The 13756-nt window shown below is 41.9% G+C and overlaps 1 protein-coding gene across 4 annotated transcripts in view; it reads left to right on the top strand.

Moving 5' to 3' along the window:
* Positions 1–9124, top strand: part of Tbc1d31 (TBC1 domain family member 31) — a 66738-nt gene extending 57614 nt beyond the window's left edge. For 3 of the 4 annotated variants that reach the window (XM_021724386.3, XM_021724380.3, XM_005316188.5), the window contains exons 20-22: positions 311–449; positions 6517–6615; positions 8774–9124. In XM_021724386.3, coding sequence (XP_021580061.2) covers positions 311–449; positions 6517–6615; positions 8774–8907 — 372 coding nt within the window. In that variant the 3' untranslated portion in view covers positions 8908–9124. The remainder of the gene's footprint in view (positions 1–310; positions 450–6516; positions 6616–8773) is intronic. The other variant, XM_005316189.4, reaches the window with a different exon arrangement.
* The last annotated feature ends 4632 nt before the right edge of the window (positions 9125–13756 follow it).

Below are 13756 nucleotides of genomic sequence, written 5' to 3'. Positions count from 1 at the left end.
AATCACCATTAATACAAAACCAGCTTAGACTCCTAAGATTTGAAGCACATGGAAATGATTGGTTGTTTCTACAATGGTTGGGTTGGCTATGGGTTCCATGGCCCTCAGAAGTGCTGAGTACTACACAGAATGTGCCTCTGTTCCCAGAGTTCTTCCATAGCTGTGGGCCACCACACCCGCCCAGTTCCCATAATACCAAGCAGATAGTGTGCACCCTGAGACTGTGAAGGAGGAAGAGTAGAGGAAAAGATAAGAGTTTGTGTTACCACAATTTTTATGTGATCTGTTTTCACCACTTACTTTTATGTAGTGGAAGGAAGCTGAAGAAAAAGGGTTTCATTTGAGATCAGAAAAGAAAGCTTCTGCCCTTTCGGATGAATCCAGAAAGTGGTTTTTACAGCAGGAGATGAGTGCTGCCTTAGAACATGCTGAAAATCCATGTAATAAAGGTGAGTGTCATTGAGTGTCCTTCATATTGTCACACATTCCTCTTTTCTGTTCTCATGAATAATTCATAGAGGTGTATTTTGGCACTTTCATTCAAATTCTGCACTGCTAAGAGGTAATCACTAGTTACTTTTTTCTTTGGGGGGAGGAGCAGGAAAGGGTGAGCTGAGGAGGTGGTTATGTTTAAAAACAAAGCTCTGGGGCTGGGGATGTGGCTCAAGCGGTAGCGCACTCACCTGCCATGCGTGCGGCCCAGGTTCGATCCTCAGCACCACATACAAAGATGTTGTGTCCGCTGAAAGCTAAAAAATAAACTAAAAAAAAAAAAAAAAAAAACGAAGCTCTGATCAAGAACAGTGTTTCACCTTTCCTGTAGGACTGTTTCCCGTAGGACTTTCCGTAGATCCATGGCCCCTTGACATCCTCTTAATCTTCTAGAATGTGATTTGTTCCCAAAGTGCTACTTATAATTATTTTAGTAAAAATATGTGCTTTGCCAATATCTGGCCCTCAGAATAATAGTATATTAATGTATATCTTAGAGATCTTCCTATAGGATCTAATCAAACATTAGGCTTTTGTTACAAGGACTACAAAATCAACTGAAAAAATGAAAATCATAATTTATATATTATAATTTAAAATTCTAAAATAGAGTACAGATACAGGAAAATTTTATTATGTTGTATTGTTTCAGTCTTTTATAATGTATATGCATTCTTTTTAAAATCACAGCTTTGCTGATGTATAATTCACATATCATACAATTTACCTATTTTATAGTGTACAATGTGTTGCATTACTGTATGTTAAGAAATCTATTCAGAGCTGTGCAACTATCACCACAAGCAATTTTAGAACTTTTTTTGACACCACAAAATAAACTCTGTACCAATTAAAAGTTATTCCCCTCTTCCCCTCACTCCCCACCAGCCGCTGGCAACTACTGATCTACTTGTGGTCACTAGATTTTTCTCTTCAGGAGATTTCATGTAAATAGAGTCCTACAATATATGGTCTTTTGTGTCTTGTTCTTTTACTTGGCATAATGTTTTGAGCTTCAACCACAAATCTGAAAAGTAAAAATCTAGGTTAGATGCTGTCATCAGTTACTCATTCCTACTTTGGCAACCCCTCATTACCTCTCATGCTTGAGATTTAGTGGTCTCAGTTGCATCAAAAATAGTAGTTGGGAGAAGTGGGGAGAGAATGTGACTTTGCACATTAAATATTTAAAACTGGCTCACAAAAGATACTGTCTTCTGGAGCTATCTTTTCTCCCTGACCCTTTCATACTTACTCCTGTTTTAGAAAGGAAAAACTTTTGAATCTTTTCAAGAACCTACATATTTAGAAATAGAAAAATGTGGGAAACTTCAGGAAGCTTCCATCATCATTGGTCTAACAACATACTTCCGTCTGCCTCCATAATGGCTCCCCTCCTGCTACCTAAAGTTTAACCCTCCTAAACTTTACCAATGAGAGAATTTGTTAATAAGCATCCCGTTTTTAAAAGGTAAACCCCTAAAGAACTGTCAGTCATTTCTTTAATCAGGATGTATAATTTAGTCATAGTCATGTGACCCTAAAACCAGAAGATAATTGGCTACAGTTAGGAAGGCATTTTGATTGGAGATGCTCAGCGTTGGTTTTTCACTCAGGCCCCAGAAGACAGGTACCAGGACGTAGCAAACAGTCTGCATGTGCCAGGGACAGAAGATTTACTTAACATTTTTGCCTAGTATTGAAACTTTATCAGCAATGTCAGGAAATTCTTACTATCTTTCAGAAGACAGAACTTTCTGGTTCTTGCCGGACGTCCCTAAAATCCCAGGCCTAGAAACTTAATTTTAAAATGGCAAAGCATGTGAATAGACATTTCTCCAGAGAAGATACAAAAAATGGCCAGATGCACATGGAAAACATGTCCACTTTATTAATCGTTAGGGAAAGGGAAATGAAATAAAAAACCACCATGGGATACCACTCCACACCCTCTAGGTTGGCTGTAGTCAAAAAGACAAATAGTAAAGGGTTGGTGAGGATCAGAGAGATGGGGACAGTGCTGCAGGGAGTGTAAAATGGTGCCATCACTTTGGAAGGTTAGTTTGACAGTTCCTCAGAAGGTTAACCCAAGTAGTGCATCCCCTAGGTATGTCTCCCAGAGAATCAAAAGCATGTGTTTGTGTAAACACTTATTCGTGAATGTTTGTGGCATCATTATTTGAAACAGTCAAAATAGAAACAACCCAGAGATCCTTTAAATGAGGAATGGATAAACAATGGGATATACCCATAGAACAGAATCTTACTCATTTATAAAGACAAGTGAGTGCTGATCCATGGTACAAAATGGGTGAACTTCAGGACTGTGGCGGCAGCTCATGGAGGGGTGGGTGCTTGCCTAGCATGCACAGGGCTCTAGGTTTCATTCCCAATACCACCGAAAAAAAAAAAGAAAACTGAACCTTAAACCCCATGATACATTTAAAAAAAAATACCTAAAAGGCCACATATTATGTGATCCTGTTCATATAAAATGTACAGAATTGGAAAATCTGTGGAGATCAGAGTAGTTAGTGGTTGGCTGGAAGTGAAAAGGATGTGGAGTTTCTTTTGGGGTGATGAAAATGTTCTAAAATTAGTGGTGACAGTTGTACAACTCTGAATAACTCTGAATATATTAATAACACTGAATTGTGCACTGGGAAAGTATCCAGTTTATGTGGGAGGTATGGATTATACATTAAGGAGACTGTTGCTTAAAGAAAGACATCAGTAAATGCTGTTGCTGAGTAAGGCCACTGGACCAGGTTTCAAAATCACTGGGCCTTGAAGAAAGGGGAGAGTGTAGAGAAGCAGGATGACACTTGAGACAGAGAGCCTGCACCCCACTCAGGACAGGCCCACTGTGTCTCAGTACACTCAGCTGCTGTCACTGAGCTGTGTGCCTCTGGTTAGTTTATTTAACCACTTGAATTTGGATTAACTCAGGAACATTTACTGGTCTTCAGTTTTGTATTTGTGAAATGAGAAGATTATAGACTTGGTGATCTTTAATTTTGTTACAATCCTAACATTGCGTTATACTGTTTTGTAACCACTTATTGTTTCTGGACCTCTTTGGGAAACATCTCCCAAAACATGCACATATACATACACAAACGAAATTTTTCCTTATGTTTATGTGAATTGGTTAACCAAAAACTTCCATGAATTTCAGTTGTTCATGAAGAACTTGTTAATTGTGATTAAACAATGGTAGGAAGTTGCCTGTTTTAGTGATTTAAGTTAGGCAAGCTGGTTCACTCTAGCCCTAGCTATCTCGGAAAAGATAGATAATAAGGACTTCAATGCCAGCCTGGGAGGGGGGGGTCCTTCTCCTGTTGCTGTAAGTCTGCCTCCTAGACAAGGAACTTGGGGGCAGGGTTGGACAAGGCAGGAATTTAGTTGTACCTTTTTATTCCTTTTGAATCTTTCAGTATATATAATAACAATTCATTATATAAACACTAATTCAGAATAATAAAAAGGCCAGCACAGTGGCTCCTGCCTATAGTCCCAGCCACCCAGGAGGCTGAAGCAGGAAGATTGCCAAGTTCAAGACAGCCTTGGCAATTTAGACACCGACTCAAAAAAAATTTTTGTTGTTGTTGTTGTTTTGTTTTTAAAAGCTGGGAATGTAGCTCAGTCCTTGCCTAGCATGTGCAAGGCCCTGGGTTCAACCCCCAACACCACAAAACAATAATAATAGATAAAGTGATAAAGAATTACCTTTGGAGCCTTTGATACATTAAATTAAGAAAAACAAAAGCAAGTTGCAATACAGAAAGTATAGGAACTTTCAATTTTCCTCTATTCCTTATATGTCCAAAATTGTTACAATTAACATTTGTTATTTTTCATAAATCAAAGATTTTTTTTTAATTCACATATCCAGGACCTCACAAATGCAATTTAATTTGACAGTGTTTGAAATATTGCTGTGGGCAAAGGGAACCACTGGTTATTTGAACAGAGATAATATTTACCAGACAGCCCCAGGGGAAGGTGAATTAAATGCAGTGGCCAGTGTTTTGGAGGACAGAGGAGAGGCAACTGGGAGATGGGGACTCTGGAAGGCGGGGAAGGCCGACTTGTGCTGCACCCCCTGTGCTGGGGCACCTGGAGGCTGGCGAGCTTGTCACTGCACTCCATTTTCTATTCCTTCCACGTGTAAAGAGGTTGACTCTGTCTCCTCTTGGTAAGTCTCTAGAAGCTGCTCTGGGCGCGGGGCAGGCGGTGTGGGCGACCTCGGCGCCGCGGCGCCCCTCGCACACTCCTGTGCCGTTGGCCCACGCCGGCTCAAGTTAGTCAGTTGGTAATTAGCTTTATCTTAACGCCTCATGAGCTAAACCCCGGAGTGAAAAGAGCAGGTGGAGTGAAAAGAGCAGGTGGAGTTTGCAGCAGGGGTCGCAGGGAGCCTCCGCTGTGCGTGGAGGCTGGGCAGTGCTGGAGTGGCCAGCGAGAGGCCTGAGGTGGGTGTAGGACGGGGCTTTTTCCAGGAAGACTTTGGTGTCATTGGATGTGAAACCTTAGGAGTTAGGGGCAGTAAGAGAGCAGCTGAGAGGCCAGTGTCAGCCAGTGAGAGCACTTGATGAAAGTGGGAGGCGCCCCTGGGCTCCAGAGCTGGCTGGGCCTCCTCTGGAGCTGCCCGGGGCCAGCCCCGCGGGGTGGGCCTGTGGTCGGGCCGCCTGGGCGAGGCTGGTGCGCGGCCGGCAGTGCTCTGCAAGGGCTTGCTGATCGCTCTCATAAGCACTTCCAGTAGATGTGGCTCAAGCGGTAGCGCGCTCGCCTGGCATGCGTGCGGCCTGGGTTCGATCCTCAGCACCACATACCAACAAAGATGTTGTGTCCGCCAATAACTAAAAAAAAATAAATATTAAAATTCTCAAAAAAAAAAATAAGCACTTCCAGTAAACGTTGGGGATCTCTACCCTAACATCTGCATTTTTTTAGCTATCTGTTGGCTTTTTGTTTTAGCTAGTGGTGTTTTTAAAAGATGTTATGAAAATTTCAGCTGGCCTCTTAACTCTCACTGTGCTTTACTTGCCTCTGGCTGATGGTAGCATTTTTTAATTTATTCTAATTAGTTCTACATCACATTTTCTTTATCCATTCATCTGTTTAAGGGCATCTAGGTTGGTTCCATAGTTTATTTATTGTGAGTTGAGCTGCTATAAACATTGATGTGGCTGCGTCACTGTAATATGCTGACTTTAAGTCCTTTGGGTAGAAACCGAGGAAGGGGATCACTGGGTCAATTGATGGTTCCATTCCAAGTTTTCTGAGGAATCTCCATACCACTCTCCATAACGGTTGTACCAATTTGCATTCCTACCAGCAATATATGAGTGTACCTTTTTCCCCACGTCCTCACCAACATTTGTTGTTGTTTGTATTCTTGATAATTGCCTTTCTGACTGGGGTGAGATGAAATCTTAGAATACTTCGAATTTGCATTTCTCTAGTTGCTAAAGATGTTGAACATTTTTCATATATTTGTTGATTGATTGTATTTCTTCTGTGAAGTGTCTGTTCAGTTCCTTAGCCCATTTATTAATTGGATTATTTGGTTTTTTGGTGGTTTTTTTTTTTTTTTTTTAGTTCTTTATATATCCTAGAGATTAATGCTCTGAGGTTCATGTGGTAAAGATTTTCTCCCATTCTTAGGCTCTCTCTTCATGTTATTGTTTCCTTTGTTGAGAAGAAGTTTCTTAGGATGATGCCATTGCATTTATTGATTCTTGATTTTGCTTCTTGCACTTTAGAAGTCTCGTTAAGGAAGACAGATCCTACGCAACATTTAATGGTGGTAGCATTTTTTCAGAATAGAAAAGAAAGTATTCAACCATCCTGACAATTTTGTGTGTGTGTGGGGATTGAACCCAGGGCCTTGTGCATGCAAGGCAAGCACTCTACCAACTGAGCTATATCCCCAGTCTGACAATTTTAATTTACTAGGGACCACTGGCATTAGTAAAGGCTTTCTGCTCCTTCCTGAACATCCTCTCTACCTCATTTTTGCAGCAGAAGTTCTCCAGTTGCAAAATGAACGGGTTACGTTGAGCAGTTTGCCTAGAACCTCAGAATTAAATGACATTTCTGATATGGATTCCTCAACACAGAGTAAGTTGATATCATTTTTTTATTTAACAATATTTAAGCAAAATTGTGGTTGCAATGATATTTATAGAATGTCAGTGCTGGTTTCTTAGGTCCCTGATAGCAGAGAACCTAAAATAGAGTCAGCAAGAATCCCACGTGTTTCCATCTAGAGGAAAAACCAGATACAGACCAACTCCAGATAAAGAAAGTCTGCTGAATGCATTCATGCCACTCCATTTCTTTATATCAGTATTGCTGCCCCAAAAGAGGTAGAGGCCCTAACTGAAGGCCCTAAATTAATAATATGAGGTTTGTAACTGCTTTCACATCCTTTCAAAAAGAAAACTTCAGAACTACCACATATGTGAATTGTCTTGTGTCTTCCTCTGCAGCCATTGGGAGGAGTCCATGCTACATCAGGTGCGCTGCTGCCAACGAAATGCTTTGTGCTGGCTAGTTGGTGACTTCAGATCCCTTGGCTTGATGCCCTGGGGGATCATGTTTATTTTTGGAAGGGATAGGGTGGCATCTTACAGCAGTATAGTCACACTAACTCATAAAGGAGCTAACAAGTATATTACTAACTGTGAAAAGGGGAGAAGGGACAGGAAACTGTAATGTTAGACATTCTTTCAACTGACATTTTCAATAGATGAAGCAGAATTTAAGGAGGTCTTTTGAGTTCTTTTAAAAGAACAAAATTTTATGCAAGGTTTCCAAAAAATGAGCTTTTTAAGAAATTTCTCTTTTTTAAACTATAATAATATTTTAATAAATTATACAAAAAAGATGAGACAAATGTGCATTTGTGGAATCGCATGTTGGTAAGGCCAGATCCCTGCAGAAGGTTCCCTTCCGCCGTGAATGTGTACGTCTAGTTGTCTCCCTCTTAGAGCAGACATTTACTTTCCTCACACACCACCCATGGGAGGAGGGCTGGGACCACGAAGATGATTGATTTGACCCGTTCTTCAGGGAGGGTTTCCTACTGACCATTTTCCATTGTCGAATCTGGAATAAATGAGTTTCTGTAGCCTCTTTTGTTTTCACACCTTCTTGAGGAAGTTTTGAAGAACAAAATCACAAATTCAGCTGTTCCCCAAAAGAAATCTGTTATCAAAGACAGTGTCCCTGAGGACTGCTCCGGCACTTGTCCATTCGAGCACATCGTGGCTTGGTTCTTGGCTTCCCAGTGACTTACAAGAAATATTTCTAATAATAAGTCATAAGATTCCAGTATTATGTGAAATGTCTTTGTAACTCATAGTTATATATGCACCTATAAATTCTGTGCCAGGATATGAATTAGACTAAGAATCATTTGTGAATCAAATGAAATACAGAGATTCTCCACTGTTCTCATTCTGACACCTCAGAACTCCCTCTTTTTCTTCCTCACCACGTTTCACAGGCAGCCTTCACACCCCTTGGGCTGGCACTGGCCTCCTGCTTCAGCCTGCAGAGCAGCTGGGAGCGCAGGCCGGTGCTTCTCGCCCAACTAGAACTTCAGCTTTAACCAGGCAATTCTAAATTTCAAATGGAGTGAAAGGACTGGCTCAGTCTAGGTCGTTTGGGGAAAAAAAAATGAAAAAGAAAGTTCTTTGGGAGAAGAAAATAGTTTTTCAGGAATTGAAGCTGACTGGTTATGAAACTAAATTTCAGAAGTGTATTTTTCTCCCAAATTCCATATTTACTAGCCCCTTAGTCCACTTGAAATGGCCATTACTCTTAGACAAATTGTTGTATTTTAATCTTTGCTATTAAGAACATTGGTTTGTTTATTTTGTTACTGGGAAAGCAGTCATGGAACACACTTCACAGTGACTAGGAATGACTTTTCTCGTTATCATTGACATCATAGTGAGAAAGCTTACTGTTTTGAAGAACACAAATTCTTAGTCATGCTTGGTTCCTAATGTATAAATTTTATAAATGCTAAATCACTTAAAATATACAACTTTGCTGATAGCATTTCTTCAGTTCTATAAATAAATATTTGAATTGTAAATGGAACTACTTAGGGGCAGGTAATTCATTCAGCTTTTTGTTTAAGAAGCCTCGTTTTTACAATATTCATTTTATTATTAACGTTTGCAGCACATAACCTTCAAAATAATTACTCTATCATTGCTAACATCAGAAAATTCAACTGCTAGTAATATTAAATTTTGTTTTCAAGTTTCTTTAAATAGAAAAACAAGAGAATGGGACAGCATGGAGCAGAATCTTATCAAGAAAGTAAGAAATCTCCGCCAGAGGCTCACCGAGCAAGCTCGTGAGAGATGTCGGACCCCTCACCTTTTAACTACGTAAAGACATGTCACCTCAAGATAGTCAGAGGGAGATACCTATTTACAATCAATGACGCTGATTTTTATATTGTTTATTTTAAATTCCTATGGAGACCATCCTTCTATATAGAAAAAAAATGTGTTCGTAAAAATTATGTTTTCTATGTAATTCTAATACTTTTTGACTTATAAATGACTTCTTGAACTTTTCACAGTAAAAGGTTTTTGGAAACTCTTAAGGCTGTTGGGCTCTCAGTTGCAAAGACCAGCTTCAGCAACTTTAGCAATGAAAGTTTACTTTAAAGATAAATGAAGGGGCTGGGGCTGGGGCTCAGGGGGAGAGCACTCGCCTGGCACGTACAGGGGCACTGGGTTCAATCCTCAGCACCACATAAAAATGAATAAATAAAGGTATTGTGTTCAACTACAAATAAAAAAAAATAAGAAAGATAAATGGATAGAGCTGGGGTTGTGGCTCAGCAGTAGCGCACTCACCTAGCACATGCAAGGCCCTGGGTCCAATCCTCAGCACCACATAAAAATAAATAAATAAAATAAAGATATTATGTCCAACTACAACTAAAAACTAAAAATTAAAAAAAAAAAAAAGATAAAAGGAGAGGGCTAGGGGTATGGCCCAATGTAGAGTGCTTTCCCAATGTGTGAGGCACTGGATTTGATTCTCAGCACCGCATATAAATAAATGAATAGAATAAAGATCCATCAACATTTAAAAAATATTTTTAAAATAAATGGATAAATAAAGCCCAAAAAACCATCTCAGCAACATGTAACCAGGACTGAGAGAACTCAGCAGCAGCTGGAGGCTCCATCAGCGTGGACTTGGCCTGAATGACAGTCCTCCTGCCCCCGTGTCACCACAGCAGAATCTCCTCTGCCAGTGACCCCACCACAACCACAGACATCTCAAGCTCTGCTTCTCTGGCCCTCTGCGTGCTGCTCTCAGCAGAGCTGTCTGCTGGTCCTCCCCATCTCATCGCTCCCAGCAGTGCTACCCAAGATTTCATGAACCTTGCTCCCCCATTTTTAAAGGGAGAATAGAAATAGCTCCCAGCCTTCATGTGAGGACTACATAGACGAGGCGTGTGCAGTTCTTTACCCAGTGCTCAGCAAACAATGCATGTGCATCACAGTAGTCATTTTTTTCCCCTGGGGTCTCAACACATAAGTTTACAGTGAACCAATCCTCTTAGTCAGGTTCTCTTATCAAAGTACTAAAATAATATCCTGTCACTGCAAGGCATTGGTTTCCCAAGAGTAGTTTCTTCAACCTAATTTTCTGTACATTTTCTGTGGTTATAATATATGCCTTCATGGGTCAGGCTGGTGTGTTTTGCAACAGGAGTCACAGGGTATGAAATACATAGGGTGTGATGGGAACTTGGATGAACTAGAAATTGCTTGTTCACCTAAAAGCATGCAGAGTCTAAAACTGTTGTGATTCTGCCTGCAGGAATCAGCTGTGTATTGCCAACTTTTACCTCTCTCCCAGGTCCTCTTTTTCTAAAATTTATACTAAGATTGGTTTTGCAACTATACACACATACGGCTTTATAATGTATCACAATTGTTTCTTAAAAAGTTGATTTTTAAAAATGAGTCTGATTGCTCAACCATATGAAGTTCTTTTTAATCACATTCTTCCAGTTTTCTCTGGGCTACGTTTCTCCCAACAACGATCCTGATAAAGTCACTGCCTTAGCAGATTTCAGATATTTGGCTGAGTCTCTAGTCATATGTGCTTGGTTGGCATTTCTAAGACTATCATGTCTGCTGAAGTACATAAAGTATGTTTCTGATTATATCTTCTTGGCATCACAGCCTCAATCTTACCCCAGTTACTTTAAAATGAGAATTCTCTGGGATCGAATAAGGGTTGAGCCTGACACAATGGCTTTATTCAGAAAGTTTCTCTCCAATACTCCCTTGAATTTGTGTAAGAAGAGCAATACCTAAATGCCTTTTTATGTTTTTTACTTTTAGAAGGTTTCCATCTTGTGCAAACTGGACCATGTTAGATAAGTGTTGGGCTTCAGCTAAATCTCTCTCCATCTCTGTCTACACTTGAGGGGGTTTTTCAGTGAATTAAATGGTATTGAATAGGATATTAACTCGAGTTGAGGCCTTTTCATATTTTACATTCACAGAGTTTTTCTCCAGTGTGAATTCTGTAATGTTGAGCAAGATTCGAATGTTTCCACAGTGGTACGTGTTAACCACAACAGAACTGTGTATAAGGCTTGGTTTACGAATACAGATGAACTTATCAGAAATTCTGAATTTAATGTTTAATCTCATCATATCAGTCTAGGTCCATTCAGGAGACAAACCACACAATGAGGGAGGTATAACAAAGACTTGTTAAGCTGATGGGAGGCAACTATGAAGAAGTAAAGAGAACTCTAAAGGGTGCCACAGATGGAGGGGGAATCTCTCAAGGAAGGACGGCCTTAGAAAGGGAGCCCCCTTCTGTTCCAAGGCTCAGGGTCAGACATGTCCAAGAAGGGGTGGAGAATGGAGTGGTTCGCTGGTTGTCCAGGCCAGAGCTAGTCCACATCCACAGTACGTCATCCAAACCTGGTGGGTAAAAGTGCATAAGGTATCAGGACCCCTCCTCAGGCTGGAGTGTGGCCTGGTGTGAGCACTGTGCAATCAAGAGGACCACAGGAAACAATCCTCAGCCACAGGCAGTCCAAGGCTGATGTGCAGGTGCTCAGAGTGCATCAGGATGCTGCTACTCACCTGGAACATGCCAGTGTCATCAAAGGACTGCAGTGAAGTGGTCATCGAACTGGGGCAGTCAAGAGCAATGGAGTGAAGGAGCAGACTGCACTTCCCTGGGGCACATGACTACAGAAGAGCACCCCTGGATCTCCCACCCATGCTAATTCTGAAGGGATATGAAGCTGGAGCAAGTCAGCTGAGCAGCACAGTGGAGTTAGGAAGAGAAGCCCCATTTCCGCAGTGTCCCTCCAGCACCCTCTATTGACAGCTGAACAGCATGCACACTAAGAAAAGAAATGCAGAAGAGTCCAGGCCATTACTGCAGAGCAAGGACTGAGAGGCAGTCAATGGATAACCAGCACCCTTGTGCAGTTGGAAGTGGCTCTACAGTTTACATGGTTGGCTGACAAATGTGGACTCGATTTTGGCCTCTATTTGATAAGAATGACAGAATTTCACTGGTATGATGTTGATGAATATAGCCAAAGCTTAGACAGAAAGGATTTATCACATATGGACCTCCACACCTTCAAACTGTGTACTCTGGTCCTAAAAAGACTCTTCCTTCTTTAAGGCAGTGAGTGAAGGAAGCATCTGCAAACCAGAAAGCTCCATGGTGGCTCCCCTCTGCAGACAATATGTGACAGTAAGGGAGGCCACCTTAATAATGAGATTCCATGCTAGTGAAGCCAAGTAGCAGCGTGGAATTGCCAAAGACAACTATCTACAGCAAAAGGCAGCATGGAACTAGTAGCATTAAGGGGTCTTTGTTGATAATTGATTAATGTCACAAAGAATGAAATACATAAGAAGCCTATTAAATGAAATTCATATGTGTAACAGGACAAACACCAACCTGATGGCCAAAAGCCTGACTGGAGTTCATGCCTGCCACCCAGTTTCCAGACCTGAAGCCACTTGAGGGGTGGGGCTGTGGCTCAGCAGTAGCGCACTTGCCTGGCATGTGTGAGGCACTGGGTTCAATTCTCAGTACCACATATAAATAAATAAATAAATAAAAGGTCTATCAACAACTAAAAAATATTTTTTAAAAAAAGGCATTTCTTGGGGCTAGAGTTGTGGTTCACTGGTAGAGCACTTGTCTCACAAGTATGAGGCACTGGGTTCCATCCTAGCACCACATAAAGACAAATAAAGACATTGAGTTCATACATAACTAAAAGAAAGTATTAAAAAAAACAACTCACTTGATTGAAAGAGTCCAGATCCCCTTGAGAAAAGACCTTACTGCATGCTGTAAGTGTTCTTTAAGGTTTCCTGGGGGGACCTGTGGCCCTTTACTTGAGTGATTGTATACTAAGAAAACACCCAGACCTTCCAGGGATTTCTAGACCCCGAATTGATGCTCACTACTGTGGCCCATGGGGAAATCCAGGGGTAATGGGCTCAGGTGATCAAGGAGTCGTGGGCAAAATTTGCATTACCCGCAGGTGAATAGGGTCACGGAACTAACCTGTGCTATTTCTCCGAGTATCCAGATAACTGGAATAAACATAGACCGGTAAATGAGGAATCTGCACCGCGGCCTGTGATCCACTGAGTAAGGGCTATTACCCTAGAAAGAGCCAAGTGAGAGCTCCGGGGGACCTCCAAGCCGGGACAGTAAACCGGGAGTGTCACCGCAGTCTTCCCTGGGACTTGCGGAGGCTGGAAGGTGAGGAGCTGGGAACCGCTGTCCCGTCTCCTGTAATTTGCAATTCACCTGTGGAGAGGGGAGATGGTCTTTGGGAATGAGTGAGGAATTCAGTAGGTGACACAGTAGCTGCAGCAGCTCTCGATGCAGCCTCGACACAGCCCCTGGCCTGCCGTGCCCTAGCAGCTGCCTCCGGGATTCCTGGGGTCCCTTCTCCGGGTCCCATCACAGCCGGCCACTCCCCCTTCCACAGCCCCAACTCCCCGCCATGGTGTTCGATGCTCTCTGCTGTCCAGCATCTGTTCACACGTCGCCCTCGCTCCCCGCCTCACGGAGCTCCCGGTCACTACGCCCGGGCCTCGGTGCCAGGGGCCCTACTCTGCTGCGACCCATCGACCTTCTGTATTCTGAGCACAGGGTGGTCCCGGCTCGGCCCAGAGGTGTCCCTGTGCCCCGCGACAGTCAACGCTCA

Source organism: Ictidomys tridecemlineatus, chromosome 7, assembly GCF_052094955.1.
Source record: "Ictidomys tridecemlineatus isolate mIctTri1 chromosome 7, mIctTri1.hap1, whole genome shotgun sequence".
NCBI lineage: Eukaryota > Metazoa > Chordata > Mammalia > Rodentia > Sciuridae > Ictidomys > Ictidomys tridecemlineatus.
The sequence above is the reverse complement of the archived record's forward strand: the minus strand, read 5'-3'. Positions and strand labels throughout refer to the sequence as shown.